Genomic DNA, 24,568 nt, shown 5'->3' on the forward strand with positions numbered 1-24,568 from the left:
GCTTCCCATGGAATCCCCAAAGCCCCTCTCCTTTCCCAGGAAACCAGCCCTTGGAAACGGCACTGCTGAGAGTCCCAGCCAAGTGCCATGCTGGGACCCCTGGCAGTCTCCTCAGGGCACCAGACAGATGGCAAGGCAGATGCCCTGAGGTGACCCACCAGCTCCTGGGGGACTCACAACCTTGACTCTTCCCTAGGGGAAGAGTCACCCCAAAATGCACACAGGGATCCAGGGGAGAGTACTCCATCCCATGACAAGAATAGGTTACTTTGCTATTTTGTCCAAGGAAACTGAATTCTTTTTCCCCCTTTAAAGAGTCAAAATTGCCATGTGTTAAATTTGAATTAGTTAGACTTGGCTACTCAAAAGAAAAGGAAAAGCTTTACAAGATTAACCCAAACCCCAGCAATAAGATATTAAGGAAATACAAGCATCTCATTCTTCAGATCAAAGGGTTTTAATAATAATAATGACAAAAATCAATGTGAAACTAAATTAAATCTGCTGTTTATATTCATCAGGTAATTTGATCAAGAGCCTGCCAATTCAGGTCTCTAGTGCTGTGATGAGTAAATACAAACATACTACTTTCAGATCACAAAGTTTTAGTGGAATGATCAAGAGCAAATGAAATCAAAGCTATTTTTCACACCACCCAAATTCCAATTAAATTAGGCCAGATTATTTAATAAGGAAGCCTACAAAACTCCGGCTCTTTATTGATGTAATGATACAGAAATATAAATTTGTTGCTTTCCAGATCACAGCATTTAAATGCAAGGGAAGAATTAAGACTTCAGTAAAACTGGTTTAATTTAAATTCTGCTGGAAGTGAACACAGTAATTCCCCCTCCTCATCATCATCATCCTGACTTCTTACTGAGTGTCCAGCAGCAGCCTTCAGCCTTGCTCTCTTCGCTGGCTGTGACTCCTCAAGGAGCCCAGTACTTTACTGGATGGGGGGACCCAAGTTTCCAGTATCCATAACAAGCCAAGTTTGGAAAGGAAAGGAACTGCCCAAGAAAATCTTAGCAACGTTTCCTGATGATAAGTCCTGCTCCCATGTAAGAAATCTGTCACATGCCTGGAAACCTTCTGTACTTCCCAGGTGAGCAACCAGTTTTTTTTTTTTTCAGGAAGAAAACTCATTGGTTGGGGCTTGGGGTACAAGACAAGGGTTAGGGGCAAATGGTTACGCAAAGGCAGATGGGCATGTCAGAAGACTTCAAATGCTCAGTGCAATCAACTTATCTGCAGCTGCTAATAGGCAGAAGGGTACAAATTATTTTATTAAAGCTGGGAAAAGCAGAACTCCTGATATTTTATTCCTGGGGAAGATTTATCACACCCTGTTTTCAGTGGACCACTGAATTAAGATTCAAGTTTATTTATCCCCTTCCTCTGAGCAGGCCCCAGTGCCTCCAGGCTGTCTCAGCACTGAGTACCCACCCCTGAGGATTTTGTTCCCTTTTCAGAAGATTTTGCTGACAACAGGGAGTTTCAGTGCAGATCCTCAACCTGTCAAAATGGCAGTCCAGGGAGAGGATCTCTGGGAAGCCTGGGCACTGCTACAAAAGCAGGGAGAAGTCCTGCTCCCTGCATCCTCTGGAATGTGGGTCTGAGCTTCCAAATTGAAAAGTAAGTTCCCCAAAGCCTCCATAAATTCCAGTGAGTGTTATTGTCATACATTTCTTCTTCTTCTTCTGTATTTCTACTGTCAGGCAATATCAAATGAGACCAGGAGGCTCCTGAAGACTTTGAGAGCAGAATTGAGAATGAAGATCCCTTGGGAAATATGAAAATGGTGTGGAAGATTTTGAAGCAGCAGAGGGGGAAAAGCCAAGTGACCCAAAGAAGTTAATGTGCGTGCCCCCCCCCCACCTGCACCCCCCCTCCTTTGCATCAGGGAGAGGAAAGGGTAAAACCCTCTGGGAGTCTGCACCGAATCCAGGTCATCTGCTCTGCAAAACACTGATGTACTCACCTGCAGAGAGGTCACACACCCAGAGCAGAAACGCTCTAAAGGCTTCTCTGCACTCCAGCAGGAACAGACAGGGAATAAAGATGTGTGGTCGCAATCAAATTATCCCTTCAAAGAAATAACAATAAATTCTGAACTTCCCAATTACAGGGAACATGCAAACCTTGGAAACCATTAAGAACTGCTTCTTCTGTTGATGAATTATCCAGAGTGCACAGAGCTATTTTCCGAGCTTCACTGTATTATGCTAATTATAAATTAATATATTACTCATTACACAGTAAGGCTGTACAGTCAACTAATGCACTGCTGCAAAGAGCCTGTTTTAAAACATCCTCTGGTGCTTTTATGATCTGGATGTTTAATTTACTTCTGTTCTGGCTTAAATGCCACCAACATGTCATTCTTTCACAAAGAAATATCCCTGGCTCCATCCTACCTCCTCTGGAGCTCAGCATCCTAGATGAAGGATGAAACTTAGAAAGGCTTTTTCAATCCTGAGCAGTTGCATGAGAAATTAACTAAAATATGCTCAGGGAGGGACACTTTGGGTGAGATGGGGAGACAGGGAAAGCATGAGCATCCCAGGCATAACTCCCAGAGGGATGGGAAGAGCAAAGGGCAGAGTTGCTGGCATCCAAAGTGGCCTCCCCTGCATTCTGACTCAGTCTACAACATCTGCATCCCCAGGCCTTGTGCCAGGCAACCTTGTGAAGGGGAACATCAGCCTCGCAGATAAGGAGAAAACTTCACGTGGATCTGGCTGGCAGGATGAATAGGGGGAAATTGAGCCCTCTTTCTTGGAAAACAGTCTTTAGCATCACATTGTTTCAGGGAACATTCCTGCAGACTGTTTATTTGTCAGACCATTCTTTCTGTGCCGTGCTCAACATAACGGAAATAACAAATATCGAGCAGCGTCACAGAAGTCAGTCTGGAAACTGCCAATTCCTTCTTTCCAAGGAAAGCATCCTGGTGACTCAGCAGTATGGGACAGATTGGCAGTCCCACAACAGGGAGACACATTCTCTGGAAAATCCAGTGATTTTCAGCCTTAATAACATGATGATATTGCACTCAGAATATCTAAGAGCACCCCATGCTCTTGACCAGCAGCTGGACAGGGATGCTGTGAGGGGGAAGGCATCAGGAGCTGAGGAGAGGACCCGTGAATGCTGGAGAGGAACTAGAGAGGTGCTGGCCTCAGGCTGGAAGGGTTGGTTTGGAAGGGACCTTAAAGATCACCTATTTCCAACCCCCCAGGAAGGGTCCTTAAAGATAACCTAGTTCAAACTCCCCATCATGGGCAGGGATGCCACCCACTAGATCCAGTCCTCAAGGGCACTGAAGGAATTTAAAAGTGTACCGAAGATTTTAAATCTTGGGATTAGAAGGTGGGAATACAGGCACCACTGAGTGACTTCTGTACTGTGATCCTGATAATCTGGTACAGTTTGAGGATCTCTGGCTGAAGATGGCTAAAGCCTGGAGGGCTTCCCAGTGCTGCTTCTGCTTGAAACTTACAATGCAAAAGCCCCGTGTTGACAGGAATAAGCGGTTCCTCTGTGAAACTAAGGCACTGGGGCACACAAATTTTAAGAAATAGCCTCAATTTTCCTTTACAGCAGGCAAGTACTGTGTTTTTCCATCAGGTTTTTTTTTGTCTGTCACAGGAGCACAGGGAGGTGCTGAGGTCAGGCTGTGCAGCGATGGTGTTTACGCTGGCGACTATTCCCCTCCCAGCCAGGGAGGATGTGTTGTTCTGGATCAGCTAAATCCACATCCTGCTCACGCTGGAGCGCAGCATCCTGGGTGAAAGGGAGGGAGAGGTTCAGCCCTCAGCCCTCTCACGGTACGTCCCTGCTCCTCCGCAGGCTGCTGGTTATTAATAGCCGGGCATGGCCGCGCGTGGGCCGAGGAGCGCGGGGCGGGGGGTGCGACAAAGCGCCTGGCGCTGGACGGGGAGCTTGTCCCGGAGTAGGTGGCTCTGCTGGAGCCTTGGGACGTTCAGTTAGGAAACTCACCTGTCGGCAAAACGCGTGGACAGGGCGAGCCCGTCCCCCCGCAGCTCCACCTCCGCACGGGAAAAGACTTTCCCAGAGCATTTTCTGCGCCGGGATGGCTCGTGTCCCCGGAGCTCCTGGCGGGGTGCCGGGGCCCTCCCCGGGAGGGCTCAACCTCTACCTCCACCCGGCTGCGGGATAACGTCGGGGGGGAGTCATTACCCGGGAGGGCTCGTTCTCCGCCGGCTGCGGGATATCGGCGGGCGATGCGCGTCCGCGCTGCGGCGCTGAGCTGCCGCGCCTGGTTCCCCCCCCGCACCGCGGCGGGGCGGGAGGCGGGGCGGGGCGGCGGGCTCGGCTCGGTTCGGCCCGCTCCGCTCGGTTTGGCTCCGCTCGGCCGGGCTCGGGATGCTGCTGCGGGTGCGCGCTGCCGTGGCGCAGCTGGCGGCGGGGCTGGGCGCGGGCGCGCAGCCCCCGGCCGAACCCCGGGGCGGCGGCGCCGGAGCCGGGGCCGGGCGGGGATCGCCGCCAGCCGCATTCTGCCGGCCGGCCTTCCTCCAGCTGACTCCCGACGAGCTGCGCCGCGCCGATGACCACACGGGGCGGGCGGTGCAGAGCCCCCGCGACGGCCGCCGCCGCCTGCCCTGGAGCACGGGATACGCAGAGTGAGCGCGGCCGGGAGCGGGGCGGCGGCTGCAGGCTGGGGAGGGCTGGATGGCGTCGCTCGGCACTGAAGCGGGGACTTTGGGGACGAAAGTGGGTCGCGGCGGGCGGGGAGCTGCGTCTGTCCCTTTTCCAGCAGCAGCAGCAGCGAGGAGCGGGCGCTGTGGATGCCCGTGATGGGAGAGCATCAGCGAGGGGCTGTGCTCTCACCGATCCCCGAGGGGTTTAGGCTCTCCTGTCCGTTTTGTTTTCTGCTCTTTCTGCACAACACCCGCTGTCACCGATGGGGTACCGAGGGCGAAGGAGCTGCGGCGGCTCTGGCAGGACTCGGGGCTTTCCTGGGAGTGGGACTGCTTGAGACTTCCCCTTCAAGGACTTGATTGTCTTCTTTCACTAGCTGCGCGTTTCACCTCTAACTGAAAGGGGGCGGGAAGGTCAGACTTTGAAGGCTTTTGCTGCTCAGTGCTGTCAGCCTACTCCAGCATCCCTTCCTCGAGCTGATCTTCCCGATATTCTAGAGAGCTTTATGAGATGTTGGTTTGCCCCTGGAGATAGGGGGGTACCCAGAGTGAAAAAAATTCCCTTTTCAGTGTCCCAGGAGTTCTTTCTGCAAACCACTTGGAATTTCTGTGCTCAAAGAAAAACCACCCTGTTGTGTTTACAGCTTCTTCCTGTGAGCAGGTTCTGCAATTTAGACCTGAAATCTGCTGTGTCAGCATAGGCTGGGAAAAGTCAGTGCGAATCTTTTTGCAAAAGTTCTGCTGGTTTCATCATCATCACCTTCTCCCCTCCTTCCCTGAGCCCCCTGCTCCCCCCAAGAGGTGATGGGACATGGGTGAGGCTGTGATTCTGTCTGTGTGTCCCGGGGGTGTATATTTGAGGCTGGTGCAGGTTTTTGGGCATTCTGCTTGGGCAGTGGTGGGGACCTTCAGCAAATCCAGTTTACTTCTGGTCACCTCCCTTGGTAGGTGTGTGGACAACTGCTCCCCCCTGGACCCAGCTGTGGGTGGGACCCAATGCTCCTCCTGGTCCCAGATCAACCCCCACAACTGGTCTGGGACACCTGGGACAGGACAGGAGCACCTGTGCAGGGCATCCCTGGGGACATGAGTGGAGGGTTGGGGGTGGGGGGAGGAGGTGCTGCAGGGTGGCATTTGCTGGACCATGATGTGAAAGAAAGGGCCTTTACACCTTTTTTCTTCCTGGCAGGGTGATAAATGCAGGGAAGAGCCAGCACAATGAGGACCAGGCATGCTGTGAGGTGGTGTTTGTGGAGCAGAGGCCCAGCCCAAGGGGCTGGCTGTCGTCCAGGGAAGGCAGCGGGGAGCTGGATGGGGTGAGAGCCACGGTGTTCACAAGCGGGGACATGACGGGGAAGATGCCCAGCAGCAGGGCATGAGATGGGACACGTGGTGATGTGCGCACACTGGGGATTCCCTTGGTTCGTGGCCCTTCTCTCTGCCTGCTCCTACCATCCTCCATCCCCATGGGATAACCCACTGGTCCATGTGCCCTGGTGGGCTGCAGAGGTGGCTGCTGTGCTGGCACGGTGGTGCCTCCCCTTTGGAGGCTGCCGGAGGCACGAGATGTCTGACACAGGGCTGGGCTCCAGCCAGGGATCAGCTGTGTCCAGACACCCTTGGTCAGCTGCCCACATCACTCCTGCCTGCACTGGGACCTGTGAGACTCGTGTCACTGTCCTCAGCTGGTGGCCCCAGCTGCTCTAAATTCCCCATCCCATCTGCTTCCTTGCAGGCTCATTTAACCTTCCCTCTTCTCCCCACAGGGCAGGAAAGGTTTATATTTCCACTACTGGGCCTTGTTTGATGGCCATGCGGGCAGTGGTGCTGCTGTCATGGCATCCGAGAGGCTCCACCTGCACATCTGTGAGCAGCTCCGGGACCTCGTGGAGATCCTGCAGGACCCCTCCCCACCTCCCATCTGCCTCCCGCACAACACAGAGACCGATTCTGCAGATCCAAACCACATGTCCTATGCAGAGGACCATGGGGAGGTCCTGAACGATGCTGTGCCTCAGATTCACCTGGAGAAAGCAGTATCCCATGAGAGCCTGGTGATCGGCGCCATTGAAAATGCCTTTAAGCACATGGTGAGGATCCTCTGCCTGTGGGATCATCTAGGGCATCCCCTGGGAGCACCTCTTCGCTGTCTGTGTCTGCATCAGCTTGTCCCCACTGGCAAAAGGCAGCTCTGCAGCAAGGAGGGGACTGCAGGGAGGGCTCCAAGTGCGATGATCTCAGAGAGGGCTCTGTGATGCCCCGCATTTTGAGCTTTCAGAAGGCAGAGGCTTTGGGCTCCAGGCCTGTGTGGGTGCAGAGGGCTTCATTACACTTTGTTCCAGGATGCCCACCTACGCCCCTCCTGTCTTGCTCTTTCCTGCCTGTCCCACTGCCCCAGTGAAGCCACATTCCTGGCTGCCCCACAAGACCCCTGGCCCCCCGAGCCCTACAGCCACTCTGTGGCTGTGTGGGGAAAGGTACCCTGGCTGGTCATTGCTTCCCACCTGAAGCTGAGGTGCTGCTGGAGCAGCCAGGTGCTCTTTGGGGCTGCCCACCTACCCTGCCTGCAGCCTCTCTCTGTCTCCCCAGGATGACCAGATCGAGCGGGAGCGGGCATCTCAGCACCTGGCCGGGGGCTGCTGTGCCCTGGCTGCCATCTACCTCATGGGCAAGTTCTACGTGGCCAACGCTGGTGACAGCAGGTACAGCCCCACAGGGCAGCCCTCACCTTTTGCTCAGTGGCTGGGGACACCCCAGTAGAGTGGGGTGGTGCTGGAGGCATGGCTGGTGAGGAACACGCAGCTCCATCCCTAGTTCTAGACAGAACTGGGCAGAGTCATCCCCTGCCGGCTCCGTGCCCCGGGGACAATGTACCCTACTGTGATCTCTGTGTTTTCCCTGTGCACAGATAGGGCTGTACAATTGCCTCCCAAAATCTGGGATGTGCTCCCTTCCTTCCTAACAACATCCTGTCTGCTACCCAGATGGTTCTGGATCACACCCTGGCCCCTGCTGCTGGCACTGGCCTGGGCTGCAGGTTGGGGAGTGAAAATTGTGCTCAGCAAAGCTTTCAAAAATGTGCAAGAAGTCATTTTAGGGTACACTTCATACCAGGGACCTGTTTCAAGACAAGGACACAAATCTATGTGCAGTGGGAGCTTGGAGGCCAAGAATTTTAATTGCCTTATGTATTTCCAGGGGTGGGCTACTGTAACTGTACCTGTGTGTGCCCACACTCCCAAGCAATGGCAGAAGGGCAGGTCCACCTTACACTGAAGGTGACACTGCAAGTGAAGCTGGTTTGAGCTGCCCTGTATTTATCATTGGATCAAAGAATGGTTTGAGTAGGAAAGGACCTTAAAGCTCATCTCGTTCCACCCCCTGACATTTGCAGGGACACCTTCAACTAGACCAGGTTGTTCCAAGCCCTGTCCGACCTGGCCTTGAACATTTCCAAGAAAAGGGCAGCTACAGTTGCTCTGGGTATTTACTGCAGGTTACCTTGTCCTCAGCAATGTCAGACCAGCAAATACAGGCTCTGGTCAATTTTCTGAGGCTGGATGTGCTTCCAGCTCTGGGACAGAGAAGAAGGAGATCCCTCATGCCTCTGCTTTTGGGTGCAGGTCCCCCTCCATGGCAGCAGCAGCCAGGCACCAGCCATGCAGGATGTCAGCATGCACAGGGTTCTGAGGTTGTCACTGTGCCTCTAGGCACAGTCTGTGTTGCCTCCTCGGGCATCAGACACTGCCAGAGCTGAATTCAGCTTGGCCTTACATCATTGGAGGAGACTCACAGCCACCAGCATTGGAGATCCTTGGGTCTACCATGACATCCAGAAACATCTCATAATCAGACCTTTATGCTTTTTTGAGACATTAAACTGTAAGAGCAGCCCCAGCAGCAAGTGACAGTGCTGGTGTGGGATGGGCACATGCACCCATGTCCTGCTGCAGGTGATTTCTGCCCCTGCTGTGTGCAGCTCCCCTCTAAAGGAGAATGCACCACCTTTGTGCTGCTCCCTTTCTAACCATATCCTGTCCTTTGATTTGGTCTGCTTCATCCCCCTCTGCCCCATGCTTCTCTCCCATTTTCCCTTCCTTCCTGCCCCTCTCCTGCACAGGAGGGAGGGATGCCATGCCCTGCCCAGGGTCGGCAGGGAAGCCAGGAAGCAGCCCCCATCTCAGGCTGGGAAAAGGGCGGGCAGCAGAGGGGAAGGGGTTGCACCACTCCTGGGAATCAGCCCTGGAGAGCCAGGCTCAGCTCCTCTGACAAGTCTCCTCTCCTTCTCTCTAATCTCATCCTTCCATGTTTCATTGCAGGGCCATTATCATCCGTAATGGGGAAATCATTCCAATGTCCAGGGAGTTTACTCCAGAGACAGAGAGGCAGAGGCTACAGTTTTTAGTAAGAAAGACCTTTCTTCTAACCCCATTCCTGCTGAAACACCTCCTGGCCTCTTCCCAGTCCCCTGTGCTGCCTGCTGGGCTGCTGCCGTGGTGGGGTTCTGGAGACAAGGGCAGCCCCATGGCTGGGACCTGCTGTTGGCACTTCTCCATCCCAGACTGCTCCCTGGGATGGAAAGAGGCACTGGGATGCAGGGAGCTGGCATGGGGGCATCCTGTGGCTGGCAGAGCCCTGGTTTGCTGTGGGCTCAGTGTGAGGGTCTGTGACTGCGAGCCTGGCACAGCCGGGGCATGGAGAGCCCAGGCTGTTGGCATGGGGCTGCACTGGTTTGTTTGCATGGAGCCAGTTTGGTCCATCTTGTCCTGCTGCTGTCCAGGGAACAGGGAACATCCCCTGCCTGGGCTGCTGTAACCTGGAGGAGCATGGCTCTGCTCCATCCACTGTGCTCCCTTTCACTGTCAGAGGAGCTGCAGTGCTCCCACTGAGTCCTAGTTTCTTCCCTGGCTGCTCCCTGGAGAGCTGGAGCCGATGTGTGCCAGTGGGTTTCTGTCTCTCTCCCTGAAAGCTCCCTGTCCCTTTCCTGGACGAACCCCTTGGTGCCACCCAGGGAGACTCTTCAAGGTTATAAAGACCTCTCTGAGGGCAGCACAGGGGAGGAGGAGTTTGTGTTGGAGGTCTTGCTGGATGAAATTTCCTGGCTTGCAAAGTACTTGGAAAAACACTGAGGCATTTTTTCTTGAATCTATTTTTGAATGACCGAGAGGAGGAAAATGCTGCAATCAGGATCCTCTTCAGCTGGCTGTGAGGGGCAGGGCGCAGGCTGGGGACAAGCACACGCTGCTCTGCCACATGATGCCAAGGCTGTGGTCAGGGGTTCCCCCGAGTGGGCTGGGGGTCTCCATGCCTCTGCACCAACTCCCTGCCAGCCCATCTTCCCAAGGGATCTCCTCTTCTCTTTCTGCTTTTTCTTTCTCCTTTGGCATTTTCCAACACTCCCTGTTCCTGGTCCCCTCCCCACTGTGCTCCATGAGGGCTTGGGGCTGCCCTGGGTAGGGCTCTGTGCTGCTGCTTGTCCCTTGTCATGGTCACAGCTGGGCCACTGTATCAGAAAAGACCCACCACTCTTTTCCTTGGGTGAGTGCCCTGCACTGAGCCTGGGATCCTGGGAGGTTTGCAGCTATGACTCGTTCTGGGTAAATTCCAGCTTCTCCTGGAATTTGCTGGGGTTTGATTGTTTGACCCCTTTTGGAGATCTTTATTTCCCAAAACTCTCTATGCAAAAGTTTCACCTTCTTGCTGAGTGCTGTCATGGCTGTCCTCAGCTCCAGTTTCCCCTCTGGCTTAGCACAGGTGGGTGGTTTGAAGCTGCTTTACCAGCACCTATTCAAGTTGCTTCAGAGCAGCTGATGTTATCCCACCAGGGAATGTTGTAGCCGAGGTCCTGGTGGGTGGTGGATCCCGATCTGGGCAGGGCTGGATCCACAGATCCCGCTGTCCCAGCCCTGTGGTTGAGCTGACACTTCTTCCTGCAGGCATTGCTAAGGCCCGAGCTGCTGGGGAAGGAGTTCACCCACCTGGAGTTCCCCCGCAGGATCCAGCCTAAGGAGCTGGGGAAGAAGATGCTCTACAGGGACCAGAACATGAATGGCTGGTAATCCCTCACCCCGCCAGTGGCACTGGGGTCCTGCTGTGCTGGCTGCTCATCTTCGGCTTCCCATCCCACGGGGCAGGGGGCTCTGGTACCCTGGATACCCATGTCCCAAGTGGTCAGCGGAGGTGCTGGACACCTTCACCTGCTGACACCTTGTCTCTGGCTTCTTTTAACCAGGGCTTACAAAAAGATAGAAGAGGATGACCTGAAGTTTCCACTTATCTTTGGGGAAGGCAAAAAGGTGAAGTGCTGTGGCAGAAGCTTGGCAGGGGTTGTTTCCTGCCTGCTCTCGCTGTTTTGGGGGATTTCAGCCCATTTTTGGTAGTGCTGTCATCACTCCAAGGCCACCAATTCTCAGCTGGGAATGGAGCTGGAGATAAAGACACTTAAAGTTCTCTTTTGATTCTACCATTCTTCAGGCTCGGATGATGGCCACAATTGGGGTCACAAGAGGCCTGGGAGACCATGACCTCAAGGTGTTCAGCTCCAACATCCACATCAAGCCTTTCCTGTCCTGCTTCCCAGAGGTAAGCCTGCTTTGCACCCACGGGTTCCTGCAATGGCCAGAGCCACTCGGCAGGACCAGGTCCATGATATGCCCAGTGCAGCAGGAGCCTCCTCTGCCTCTCTGCCTCTCACCCTTGCATCTTGCCCTGTTGCCTGCCAGGTCAGGGTTTATGACCTCACGCAGTACGAGCACTGTCCTGATGATGTGCTGGTGTTGGGCACCGACGGGCTCTGGGATGTCACCAATGACAAGGAGGTGGCTGGTGTGGTGATGGAGGTGCTGACCAGCTATGAGCCCAATGACCCATGCAGGTGAGCTGCAAGTGGGCAGGGGATGGGGCATGTCCTGCACTCCACCACCTCCCCTTGGCCTGGCTCCTTGGGGCAGTGTTGTGGCCATGCATCCCTCTGGGCTCCACAGTGTGCACTGCTCCCCTGGATGTGTGTATCTGAGCCTGGATCTCTCCAAGGGACCCTTTCCTGCACCTCTAGCTGCTCTAGCTTCTCCCTCCTTGCCAGGATGCTGCATCAGGGGGTCTGGGGTCACTGCTGAGCCAGGGAACAGGGAACATCCCCTGTGCTTTGCTGTGCTCTGCTGTGCCCCCAGGTACACCATGGTGGCCCAGAAGCTGGTGGTGCGGTCACGGGGGGTGCTGAAGGAGCGGGGCTGGCGGCTGGCCAATGACAAGCTGGGCTCTGGTGACGACATCTCCGTTTTTGTCATCCCTCTGGGTGGCCCTGGCAACTACACATGATGCGGAACGAGCCTGGGGCAGTGGGGCTCACCTTGCCTGGATGGAGATGAGCAGGACACTGACGCTGCCTCAGGGCCACCTCTCCTGTAAGCACTTGTTTTCTGAACTGCAAGAAGAGTAAGAAACCCGGAGCCTCAGTCTGTGCTCCTGTCCAGAGCATCCCCCTCTACCTGCTTGCATCCCAGTCCCAGGTGGAAACTGAGAGGCCTTGGATAGAGAATGAAGACTGGGGTTGAGGGATGTTTTTGTGCTGCTACTTTCTCAATGCTGTGAAAAGCCTGAAGGCTCCTTGGCTCCTCAGCATGTCCTTTGCCCCTTGCCATGGCTGTGCTGACTCCAGCCCTGTGCGACAGCCATGGGGCTACTGGGGCACTCATACCTGCTGCAGTTACCACCTATCTCCTGCCCTGTGATGCTTTAGCCAGTGACACTGAAGCTGCTGTTGGAGCTGGGGCTCAGATGGGAAGTGACTGGGAATAAAGCCCCATGGGCAGCTGGGCAATGCTCAGCCTGGCACAAGTCCAGTCGTGGCCCCACAATGGCCATCCCAGCCTTGTGCTCACAATTTTCAGCCCCTCACACCTTCATTCTGTCCCATACCTTTTCTCAGTCTCCAGTGTGGGAGACTGGAGCAGTGACCAAGCTCTGCCGTGCACCCAGAGCCCTGAGGAGGGATAAGCCATTGCACCGGCACTGGCTGTGCCACAGGTTCTACCCCCATCCTCTCATGCCTTGGATCACTGCAGTGCTTCTGGAGCCAATTATTTATTAACTGGAGAGCTGAGCTGGAAAATGTCTAAATCCTTTCTTGGTGTGGGGAGTCTATGAATGTTATGTCTATGTTTTGGACATGGAGTGGTTCTGAGTTAGCAGCCTCACACCGAACAGGCCTATTCAGGCGAGCTTAGCAGCTTAACTGCACTGGATCTGCTTAGCCCTGGGCTGTAAAAAACAGCTTGGCGTGACCAGGGCAGGGGAAGACTTAAGGAAGCTCCTGCGTTTTCCTTAACAATCTCAAAATTGATGCAGAGGGGAGCTGGAGTGGTTGATCTCTGCACAGGATTTTTGCATCACACACATCTCTGACCTGGAGCATTCATTTCCCAGACCTCTGCAGAGTGTTGCATCCTCCTAAACTGTGAGGCATTGTCCCATCCTGGCATTGTGGGGATGGGGAGAGCTGTTTGGGAAAGGCTCCATGGCATCAGTAGTTTGTGTCCTGTCAGTGGGTGCAGCCAGCTCTTGTCAAGTGTCACCTCTGGTGAATGTTGTTTGTCTCCTGTAACCAGTGAGATGTAAATAAACTGGGTGTGCACATAACGGAAAGTGAAAGTTGTGCAGTGAGATTTAAACCTGCTGGCATCTATGCTGAAGGGAGCAGGGAGTGGTGCTGGGGCCGGGAGCCTGTCCTTGTATAGCACTGTGCGTTTAAATAAAGATTTTGCCACTCGCAGTCCTACTTCAAAGTCTTTCCGAAAAGCCAATTAGCTCTGATTAATTTATGTAGGCAGGCAAACAGGCCTGCACAGAGCCATGTGAGCTGCTGTCCCTGTGCCCTTGGCAATGGTCAGAGCCCGTGGAGTATCCATCCAGTGCCCATGGGCAGTGGGAACTCCTGCTGTGCTGCCAGTCTCAGCATGGTGCTGCCTGGGGGTCTTGGATCGCTGGGTCTGGCCAGGAGGCAGCAGCAATGGCCAGTCTGGTGGGAACAGGAACATTACACATGGAATGGAAGGGAGAAAAGGCTAATGGTTTTCCTGTCTGTGGGGGAGGGAGTGGGGCAGGCTGTGGCTCCCAGGAGTGTGACTATCCTTCTCTGGGAGTTCAGGCACTCAAGCAGCAGCTACCTCTGCCTCGAGGGTCGGCTGCCTGCTGGAAGCATCCCTGCTGTCCCACGTCCCTCTGATGGCCATCTGGTACCCCTGGTACTCTTTCCACACTTGTTTGCACAGCCCTGTTCCCCTGGCACATTCCTTTTCGTGCTGGTGGCTGAGAACCGGCTCTGCTTTTCCAGGTCACTGCCCGGCTGCTGGATAAGGCAAGGAGGCAGAGGCTGTATTTAAAGCTTCCTCTGCGGTTCCCTTTTTTACTAAGGAAACATTTCCTTTGGAACCAACTCCTGGCCTGGGGCTTGGTAAATTAAGAAAAATTGTCTGCAAGCCCTTAAAATAGCAGCGGTTTATGAGCCTGGGTCTGGGCCAGGCTCCTGGGGCTGCTTCTCCCCGGCCGAGGGACAGGAACTCTGCCCTGCAGCTGGATGTCAAGGGGGGAGCAGCCACCTGGTCCTCCCTCCCTCCCGTCCATGGTGGGCACGGGGAGCCGGAGCCCCCACCAGTGGCACTGGGGTCACCTTAATACAGGGCACAACACGTCACAGACCCCTCTGCCAGGGCCCCTGTGGAGGGGACTGAGACCCTGGGGACAAGGCATGTCCCTCAGCCACGTCCGTGCGTGTCGCAGTGGGAAGCGCTCTCTGATGCTGGTCCTACCTGGCACAGGGGCGTTTGAGGGCAGCAGCTCAGCCCCTCCCCACTTGGCCTCGGGAACCTGAACGGGCAGAACACCCTCGGGGCGCCCAAGGGCTCCGCGGGGAAACACCGGCGGGTCCCGGCGCTCCCGGAGCCGGGCGGGGGCAGCGCCGGAATGGGCACGGCTCGGCACGGCCCCGCTCGGCACGGCACGGCCCATCACGGCTCGGCACGGCCCCACTCCGCTCGGCACGGCCCATCACGGCTCGGCACGGCCCATCACGGCTCGGCACGGCCCCCGCTCGGCTCGGCACAGCCCATCACGGCTCGGCACAGCCCATCACGGCTCGGCACGGCCCCGCTCGGCTCGGCACAGCCCATCACGGCTCGGCACGGCCCCACTCCGCTCGGCACAGCCCATCACGGCTCGGCACGGCCCCGCTCCGCTCGGCACAGCCCATCACGGCTCGGCACAGCCCATCACGGCTCGGCACGGCCCCGCTCGGCTCGGCACGGCCCCCCGTTCCCGCTCCGCCCTCGGCAGGCGGCCCCGGACGGGGCGGTGCCGGAGCCGCGGCGGGGCCGGGGACGGAGCTGGAGACGGGATCGGGAGTGGGACGGGGCAGCGGCGGAGAGAGGTGCGGGGTCTGGGGGAGCCGAGCGGGGCGGGGGGCACTGTTGGGGCTGCGGGGGACTGGGGTCTGTGCCGGAGGGGGGCAGCAGCTGGGGAGTGGGGATACTGGTGGGGTGGGGGGTATTGGTAAGGAGTGGGGTCAGAGCTGGGATCTGGGGGAACTGAGGTCTGGATTACTGGTTGTGATGGGGTCTAAGTTACTCGTGGAGTCTGGGGAAACAGCTTTGTGGTTACTGGTGGTGCTTGGAAGAACTGGGATCAGGTTTTACTGGTAGGGTTTGGAGGGATTGAGATCTGGGGTTACTAGTGGGATGTGGGGTTAGCAGTTCTGGTAAGGTGTAGGCTCAAAGGTGGGGTCTGGGATTACTGGGGTCTGGGGTCAGTGCAGGGCTGGGGTCCGGGCACTGCTGGGGGAATGGGGCATAGGGTGGGTGGCCCAGCTGAGCTGAGTGGGGTGCAGCAGAACAGGGTGGGGTGGGTGCGCCTGGGATGGGGTGGGGGTTCCTGAGTGTGGTGAGGGATGGGTCAGCTGCACCTCAGTTACTGCAGGTTGTCATCCCTTGAGGGTGGCCTTGGGCTATGGATCCCAACTTGCGGTTGTCTCCCAGGCAGTGCCTGACCTGGGATGAAAGCCTGGGGGCTGCTGCCCCATCCCACATCCCTCCCCACAGCCTGCACCCCAGCAGTGTCCTCATGCACAGCCATGCTCATGGAGTGGCCACTCTGTGTTTTCTTCAGAAAAAGGAAAAAAGTTTCCTTTGCTTACTGCTGAGCTCATTCTTAAACATTTATGTTAGGGGGGCTTGCGTGGAGGGGAAATAATTGTGTAATGTCTTAGGAGCAGGGGAGCATTCCAAAAGCATGACTGCGTGGCCTTTTCCAGCACTAGCAGTCTGGCAGCCAAGTCTCCCAGTGGCCGCCAACCCCCCTAAACCCAGCCCCAGCCTCTCAGCACCCCCCTGAGAACGGGGGTGTGATCCGTGGGTTGCATCTGCATGGGGTGGGCTGGGAGCAGGGCCCTGGCTGAGCCCCCCAAGCTATCATCCCTGGGAAAGTGTTCCAGTCGGGAAACTGGAGACTGGAGGTAGCGGTTTGTCTGGCTGTGTGTCATGGAGACCAGTTGGATTTTGTTTCTATTTTGCCAAGTGCTTTTTGTGTCCAAACAGTTTCGGTTTAAGTCCAGCTCCTCCTCCTCAGCTCAGGTAGAGACTGCATGAGATTTTGTGGACTTTCACTTGAATCCATGTTCCTGACAGCTACAGCTTCTCCAGGGAAACATATAAGTGGAAAATAAGCCAAGTCACTGTCTTCCAACAGGTTATCAGGAGCGTTTAACCAGGCTCACCTCCCAACTTGCCGTTTGCACTGGAGAGGCGTATTGACATGAAAAGTAAGGAATTGTATTAGCAAATATTGATTGGCGCTGGGGCAGTCAGGCGTTGCACAAGTACAGGCATCTGCTGAGACTGTGGCATGTTATTTGGAGCTTTCAGCAAGACACTTGCTCTACCATGAGGCTGGGAAGGCTGTCACTACGGCAGGCGGTAAAATAAGAACATGGCATGATGTCCTTTGGAAAAGGAGGTAAGGGCAGGCAGCTTTTCCCACAAAGCTCAAACGCTTGTGGTTTGAGCTTTGTTTAGGCTTTCAAATTCTTCTGTTCCAAGTTCCTTTCTCTGTTTTGCTTGTGGATGTTTTTTGTGGGATTTAGCAATGAAAATGAGCCAGCCTGGACACTCTGATCCGGGTCTGGGTCTGGACAATTGCCCTTTGCTGCTGGAGTGTATGTTAAGCCCAGCCTGCCTAGTTGTGCCCAAGGAATATCTCAAAAAAAAAAATGGGTAGGGTCTAAACTTGAGCACTGGTTCAGCTCCTGTTTTGATGAGCACTTGTTGTTTGGATATGGTAGGTCTGGAGGTCTGAGGAAGGTTTCAGGCAGCTCTGTCAGTGGTAAATACAGACATTTTCCTTGGCACCGGGTAGTTTCGGCAGCAGAGGCAGGCGGGATGGCAGGCGAGCCAGGAGGCTTGGAGCAGCGGGTGCTGGTGGTGCTGGTGTGGGTCAGCCCTGGGTGGCAGCGACGGCTGTTGGCCTGGGCAAGGGCTGGGGACTGGTCTGTGCTGCACAAACTGCACAGCTCAGCCAGCCCAGGGGCTGGATGAGCATGAAATTGCAGGTGCTGCTTTGCCAAAGCCAGTGCCACTTGCATGGTCTCGAGCTGCAATCTGCCCAGGAGCTCAAGCTCTGCCCTGCCCATTGCATTTCCCCTTAGCATCGCTGTTTACTTCCAGCCCTTTTTGGAATTTTTTTCTACCTTTCAACCTTAATGATTCTATGATTCTGTAGTAAGAGTCCCTCTGGTACTTGCAACAGTGGCCAAGACACTTGTCCTGTATTACCTTGGCCATGGTTTAGGTGTCTCAGCAAATGAAATTCCCCACAGTGGGCATTCCTGTGGGGTTTTAATTTGGAAGTCTACTTACATTATCATTGTACTAGTGAGTCCAAACTGCACAAACCATTTCTGTAGTGGAACTGCCCCACAGCACTGGGGGTATCCCTGTGGGGGGTGTCCCTGCCAAGGGGCTGCTCCCAGCACAACTCTTTCCCCCCCAGCCCTGGCCAGACTTCAGAGCTGTGCCTCTGGCCAGGGCTGTGATCCCTGGTGTGACCGGTCTGACTGGGGTGGGGCCGTCAGCAGCACTTGGGAATTTCTGCTTTAGAACAAAACCCGTCTGTTACCTCTAGGAACTTGAGTCTGGCCAAGGAGGTTCATTGAAACATTTCTGTCCCTGGTTGGAGTCCTTCAAAGCGTTAACATCTTTCTCTGCAATTCCTGAGTCTCCATAGCAGACACTGGATGATGGACACATCCTGCTGCCAGAGGAGTTCCCCATATCCTGCTCAGCAGGAACATTTTGAGGCACAAAGCTGGGAGAGACCAGTAAGGGCTGCCCTGGAGCCTGCCTGATTTTATGGTGATGGCTTTAGAATAGTTGCTTGGAAAGTAGAACAGAGCAATTTGGGGTCATGTTGCAGCTTTTTGGGGAGCTGAAGGAGATGCCTGCTCAGGATTCGGCTGGTGCTGGCAGTGGTGGCACAGACTAAACCCACAGTCATCTCTGTGTGGGCCCAGTGTGCCCGCAGCAGCAGGTGCAGGGATGGGCATGGGAGCCCTGTGGGGTTTGGCAGTGGGAAATGCTGGCACATGGTTGCTGCTCCCTTTTTTTATCTCCATGGATGAGCAGGAGGCATCTCCAGTGGGATCACGTGAGTGCTGCTCACACCCGAGAGCTGCCAGTTTGGATTGCCAGTGTGGGCTGGACAGCCTTGGCTGTAATTTGGGGTGGTTGGCACTTGGCAGAGTTTAAGATCTCAGCTTCCATGTCTGTTGTTGATGACTGTGTGCTTTTAATCATTTGGCCTGATGGCAGTTGTAGTAAAGCTGTCCTCAGATTATCATAGAATCCCAAAATGGTTTGGGTTGGAAGGGACCTTAAAGCTGATCTTGTTCCACCCCCTGCTCTGGGCAGGAGCCTCTTCCACTGTCCCAGGCTGCTCCAGGCCGTGTCCAGCCTGGCCTTGAGCACTTCCAGAGATGGGGCAGTCACAGCTTCTCTAGGCAGCTTGTGCCAGGGCCTCACCATCCTCTCAGGGAACAATTTCTTCTGGAAGGGGCTCTAAGGTCTCCACAGAGCCTTCTCTTCTCCAGGCTGAACACCCCCAGCTCTCCCAGGCTGGCTCTAGAGCAGAGGGGCTCCAGCTCCATGGCCTCACTCTGGTGGCTCTGTTCTCCCTGTGTTGGGCCCCAGGGCTGGAGGCAGCTCTGCAGGTGGGGTCTCATCTGAGCAGGGAAGAGGGGCAGAATTCCCCCCTCCTGTGCTGCTCATGCTGTGGGATCAGCCCAGCACATGGGGGCATTTCTGGGCTGCCAGTGGACACTGCTGTGTCGTGTTGAGCTTCTCATCCACCGGCACCCCCAAGTCCTTCTCCTCAGGACTGCTTTCAAGTCATTCTTCTGCATTTGTACTTGGGATTGCCCTGTTTGTCTTCATGAAATGGTCTTCATGTTTTCCACTCTTTTTATCTGCTCATAATCTGGCAACAGTGCAAAGACCTTTGCATCAGACTCCTCATCCCACAGACTGGCCTTATCCTGCTGAGCAACAGAGCATCCCCTGGCAAAGAAGCTCACCACTGCTGGAACGGAGAGCTGCTGGCATCTGCTATTGATGCTGTGCCAGCCGCTGGGTCCAGGGCATGGATGGGGGCACCCAGCCGACCCCTGAGGCTCACAGCTCTTCCAGCCTCCTTGCCCTGCTCGCCTTTGCACACCAGCTCTGGATTAGTAATGGGCTATTTCTGGATGGCTCTCCTGAGTAATGGAATGAATTGTGCTGAGATTTTGGGTGGGGACAGTGCCTCTGCCCTCTGAGTCACCACTCGGCATCACGCCGGGCTTGGGAGCTGCTGGGGCCCAGAGCCGTCCCGGGTCAGGGAGGATGTTGGAGGCCGTGGGAAGGAGCTCTGGGTGCGGTGACTGTGCTCAGTTTGGGGCGTCTGCCATGCCCCTTGTGGGGCAGTGTATGGGCAGGGCAGCATTTGGGCAGGAGCAGTGCCACTCTGGTTGGTTTTGGTTTCAATCCAGTGTCTGCAGACTGGGCACAGGGAGATCCTGGTGTCTGTCTGGGAGCGGGTGTTTGTGTCCTTGGGCATCTGCTGCTCCTTACGCTGCAGATGTTGTCGTCTGCGTGGTGGTGTGAGTTAGATTTGGCACGGCCCAAACTGCCTTTCCTCTTGGAGATACGGAGCCACAAAGCGGTATATCATGTTTTGCTGTGGGCAAAGAAGCTCTGTGTCCAAGTAAACCGGCTTTTTTCTCCCTGAGTTCTCCTTTTCCTGTGCTGTGGACATGCTGCTGGAGAGAGGACGAGCCTTTGGTCAGACAAGAAGGATGGTTTGCAACAAGGGTTGGACTTGTGCATCTTGGAGATCTTTTCCAGCTTTAGTGATCCTGTGATTCCAAGGGTGATGCATTTCTGTGTCAGGGATGTGCTGTCCTCGAGAGCTTTCTTTCCTCAAGTGGGCAGGAGCCAGCAGATTCTTCCAGCCCTTGTATCTGCCTCCATGACACAAACTCTGTGTCTCCTTGGATGAGCTCCTGGCCAGCTGCCCCTGTGTGGAACTTTGGGTGTGCCTGGCCCAGCTGGGAGGAGCAGCAGGGCATGAGGAATAGGGACAGGAGCTAAAAAGTTTCCCCGGTCCCTAAAAGGGACCCTTTGGAGCACCTTTTTTCTTTTTTTCTCCAACTTCAGTGTTGCACAAATGTGCTCACCTTCCTGTAGACATGCTGCTCCACTGGGATGTGTGCCTGACACCAAGGCTCCCAGCTGAGGAATGTCACATCCTCCCGGATGCAGCCGTTGATTCTCACTCTTCTCACCTTACAAGTGCCAGCTTTCTATTTTTATTGACAGCTCCAGAGCACTCGGTAGCCATGAACCATTCCTGCCTCAGCTTGTGAGCCAAAATGCTAGGAATCTACAAAGATCCATGGCTACAGCAGGGTCTGGTCTGGGGATGGGTGAAAACTCTCTCTCTTTTGCCCAAACCATTGGGCAGTTTGAATTGTGAAGCTGGGGTGGTTCCCCAGGGTTTGTGTGGGGTGACCTGCCAGGCATGTCGATGAGACAAGTAGCTCTGCAGCCCGCCTTTGGAATGCCAGTCAGCCATTCAGGCTCATTTCTTAATCCTTCACTTGCAGCTAATTCTGATGCAGCCGGACTCCTGTTTTACCCTTCTCCTCCCTTTTCTGTTGGCACAGGGTGAGGGTGGGATCGCCGGGGCAGGGACAGATGCCTTTGTTAAGGCTCGGTATCAGTGCCCTGGTTAAAGGCCAGGCTTGTGATATTCTGGCCTTCCCAGGGTGATCCCAGTGATCCTGGAGTGATCTCAGCATGATCCACTCCCACAGCTTGCACTCAGTGCGTCAGCATTGGTGTGTGTGTGTCCTTCCCACAGGGTTATTTCCTGTGAACCTTCCCCAGGCTCCTAGCATGAATGGCTCCTTCCCATCCTCCTGCCTGGGCAGAGGGTTTGGAGAGGGACAGGCCTGAGGGGGGGAAGCATGGAACATCCCTGCCTTCAGGAGAGGTTTCCTGGTCACCTGTAATTTCCCCCAGAGCAGTGTGAATTTTCAGGGATTAAACCCTGACATGTCAGCCTGCCATCATCCCTGCCAGGATCTCTGCAGGGACAGGGAGCTAGTGATGTGCTGAAGGCATGTAAGGAGTGGGTCAGGCTCTGGACTGGGAATCTGGAGATGGAAAAAAGATTTTGGTCACAAGGTTGGGATGGGATGTGATCCCACTAGGGCTGATTTTCTCATGTCTCATTCAGATGCTGTGCCAGGCGTTTTGTGGCATTGTTCTGGCTGGTTCCCAGGCTCGGCTGTAAACCTCTTTTGAAACGGAGGGATGCAAAGGCATAGTTTTCCTTGCAGAACTGCATCCTTTTTCCTTGGGGCAGAAAGTCGCCTGCTTTGTCATGGGGTTTCAGCTCTGTTTGCTGAGTGATGCCTGGCAGCTTCTCCCACCACCAGGGCCAGCGTCGGCTCTCTTGGTTCCATGGCAAAGGCTCCTTTGTCAGATGGGCTGGGATGGGGCCAGCCCGGTGCCAGGTGCCAGGCACACAGGTCCTGTTTGTCCAGACCTCCAAGAGCTTGGCTTAGTGTGTTCCAGCTGCTGATCAGATTATTTGGGGGCTGGTGAGCGTGCTGGGGTGAAACTTGGAGCACAGTTTCTGCCCTGAAGAATTTATAATTTAAAATAAACCCAGCATGTGTGTGGAACTCTGAGGTTGTCTAAAATCCTGGTTACCTGGGTGGTGACTCAGCAAAGCCAAGGGAGGGTTGGATGTCTGGGGAAGGCAGAGTGGTTTATCACCTCGCATAAGGTCCCTGCGTGCAGCCACCAGCACTGACCACGTCTGGGACGGTTCTCCCAGCCACAGCAGCAGTGCTGGGTATAAATGGTTCTAGTCGGGCCAGTTCTTGTGATGCCCATGAGCTGATGTGTGTGGGAGCTGGAGGGGTGTCTGGCAGAAGGTTGGGGGAGCATGTGTCCTGTCACTGGCTACTCACAGTGGGATGTGCCCAGCTGCTTCTGTCTGGTATCTCCCAGGCTGTCGTGCACAGGAATTTGGGGGGCCAGGAGCATGAAGTGCCCATGCTGCTCTGTCCTGCTCAACTGCTCCTGTCCCCACAGCGATGGCGGCCATCAGGAAGAAGCTGGTGATTGTGGGAGATGGTGCCTGCGGAAAGACGTGTCTGCTGATTGTGTTCAGCAAAGACCAGTTCCCCGAGGTCTACGTGCCCACTGTGTTCGAGAACTACATTGCTGACATTGAGGTGGATGGGAAGCAGGTAAGGGCCATTGCCATTTCCATGCCCTTGCTCCGTGGTCCCGTGCTGGCAGTGCCACCGCCCAGTGCTGTTGCTAGGATTGGTCTGTGTGCTCAGATGCACCTGCACAGAGGAGCCCCATGGCTCCAGCATTTCTGGGTCACCCTGAACCTGCCCCAGTTTGAGGAAGAGCACAGCTATACCTGAGGAAGATCAATCTGTCACTCCTGGCCTGCAGAGCCACTGAGGCATGTCCCTGTCCTCTCTCAGGTGGAGCTGGCCCTGTGGGACACAGCAGGACAGGAGGACTATGACAGGCTGCGACCCCTCTCATACCCGGACACAGACGTAATCCTCATGTGCTTTTCCATCGACAGCCCGGATAGCCTTGGTAGGGACCGGGGATTGAGGGGGGACCTGGGTGCTGCTACTGAACCCCCTGGGGTCTGGGAAGCCCCCATGCTGCCCCTCGAGGATGCCAGAGCTTTCCCTTCATCCCCTGATTTTGTGTGCACTTCAGGGAAATGCTGGGAACTTGCTGACTGGGTGGAGGTGATGGGAGAGGAGGATGCTGTGGGGAGAGTTCTCCCTGCTCCAACGGGAAAAGCTTGGGGCTGGTTTCTGTGAGGAGGCTGTGGGGCAGCAGCCCCTCAGCTCATAGGATTCCATGTGTGCTTGTTGAAGAGAACATCCCTGAGAAGTGGACACCAGAGGTGAAGCACTTCTGCCCCAATGTGCCCATCATCCTGGTGGGGAACAAGAAGGACCTGCGGAACGATGAGCACACACGGCGGGAGCTGGCCAAGATGAAGCAGGTGGGGACAGCCCTGGGTCCCCCAGCCAGCAACCCGCCTCTGCCCATACCAGATCCTGCTGTACGGGCTGGATGCCCCAAGGGCAGTTGCTGTTGTGTTCTGGCAATGTTTCCAAACCCTGTTTTTACTGCTCTGTAGGAGCCGGTGAAGCCAGAGGAGGGGAGGGACATGGCCAACAGAATCAATGCCTTTGGCTACCTTGAGTGCTCGGCCAAGACGAAGGAGGGGGTGCGGGAGGTGTTCGAGATGGCCACCCGTGCTGGCCTGCAGGTCCGGAAGAACAAGAAGCGCAGAGGCTGCCCGCTGCTGTGAGCGGCCCCAGCTGGCACCTGCACTGGCACCTGGCTGCCCTGCCGGGGAGGGAGTGCTGGCAGACAGCCCAGGCAGGACCTCATGGTGCCACTACCTGCCCTGAACCCTTTGCACCAGAGCTGCCGCCCGTGCTCGTGGGGTGTCCCTGCGACATTCCGGGGCCATGAGGGGCCAGTGCCTTCAGTGCCTGCTGCTCTGCATGGGCCGGGTGTTTGTGTTGCTCCCCACGTCACCCCGTTCTGTACCGAGCTCCCTGGTTTTGCCTTTCCCATGGGAATTGCTGCGGTGTTCACTCTCCTTCCCAAGCTCTGGGCAGGTGCCACAGAAGCAGGAGGTGCCGGTCACAGCTCACGTGTGGGGTGTGCCAGGCCCTCGGTGTGCTCTGCCTGCTCTCCTTGGCCGTGCAGGCAGCACACACCAGTGTTACAGACTTGCCTGGGCAGCTTTAGCCTGTCTGTGAGCAGAGCTGGGCTCAGCTGCTGCCAGGAGCTCTCCTCCCAGGACGTGTGCCCAGCTCTGCCGGTATCGCTGCCGCCGAGTCTGCCTCGGTCACCGACTTGGCAGCAGCAACCGAACTGCGTGATTGGGAGAATAAATGCAAACCAGTATTTTAGTAATTGTAACTTTGCCTGTGTGTTCTTCTGGCTCTCCTTCGTGCCCCTCGCTGCTCCAGGCTCCTGCCTGGGGATCGGGGCCTTGTGCTGCAGGGTGGGGACTTGCCTGGCCCCCAGCCCCTCTTGCTTCAGCTGCTGGTGGAGGATCAGGGCTCAGTACCCTGTGCTTGCTGAAGAGCCAGGAAGCACCTTATGTGGGAAGGGCCAGGCAGGAGCTTCCCAGCTGTACCCAGTCCCTGGGTGGTGGGCACTGCTGTCACTGCTAGAGCCATGCTGCCTCTGGAGCAGGAGGGGACAGGGCTGCAGTGAGCCTGATGCTGCTCTGGAAGCCCTGTCTGT

At 55.6% G+C, this 24,568-nt stretch overlaps 2 protein-coding genes across 4 annotated transcripts; both read left to right on the forward strand.

Annotated features, from left to right (window-relative positions):
- The first annotated feature begins 4,377 nt into the window (after positions 1 to 4,377).
- On the forward strand, positions 4,378 to 13,437 carry PPM1J (protein phosphatase, Mg2+/Mn2+ dependent 1J). Its single transcript, XM_039565338.1, has 10 exons — positions 4,378 to 4,649; positions 5,857 to 5,983; positions 6,434 to 6,757; positions 7,257 to 7,369; positions 8,987 to 9,071; positions 10,604 to 10,722; positions 10,900 to 10,963; positions 11,142 to 11,249; positions 11,390 to 11,541; positions 11,837 to 13,437. The coding sequence occupies exons 1-10, from the start codon at positions 4,393 to 4,395 to the stop codon at positions 11,982 to 11,984; spliced, it is 1,497 nt and encodes a 498-aa protein (XP_039421272.1). The 5' UTR covers positions 4,378 to 4,392; the 3' UTR covers positions 11,985 to 13,437.
- A 1,552-nt stretch (positions 13,438 to 14,989) lies between these two features.
- Positions 14,990 to 24,232, forward strand: RHOC (ras homolog family member C). Of its 3 annotated transcripts, XM_039565392.1 has the most exons (6): positions 15,001 to 15,090; positions 16,404 to 16,476; positions 22,352 to 22,509; positions 22,759 to 22,879; positions 23,173 to 23,303; positions 23,442 to 24,232. In XM_039565392.1, the coding sequence occupies exons 2-6, from the start codon at positions 16,470 to 16,472 to the stop codon at positions 23,613 to 23,615; spliced, it is 591 nt and encodes a 196-aa protein (XP_039421326.1). In that variant the 5' UTR covers positions 15,001 to 15,090; positions 16,404 to 16,469; the 3' UTR covers positions 23,616 to 24,232. The 3 variants fall into 3 exon arrangements, with proteins under 3 accessions (XP_039421327.1, XP_039421326.1, XP_010402590.1); XM_039565393.1 differs by lacking the exon at positions 16,404 to 16,476 and having other exon boundaries at positions 14,990 to 15,090; XM_010404288.4 differs by lacking the exons at positions 15,001 to 15,090; positions 16,404 to 16,476 and adding an exon at positions 16,492 to 16,670.
- The last annotated feature ends 336 nt before the right edge of the window (positions 24,233 to 24,568 follow it).

This window comes from Corvus cornix, chromosome 26 (genome assembly GCF_000738735.6).
Source record: "Corvus cornix cornix isolate S_Up_H32 chromosome 26, ASM73873v5, whole genome shotgun sequence".
In the NCBI taxonomy this organism is placed as follows: Eukaryota; Metazoa; Chordata; class Aves; order Passeriformes; family Corvidae; genus Corvus; species Corvus cornix.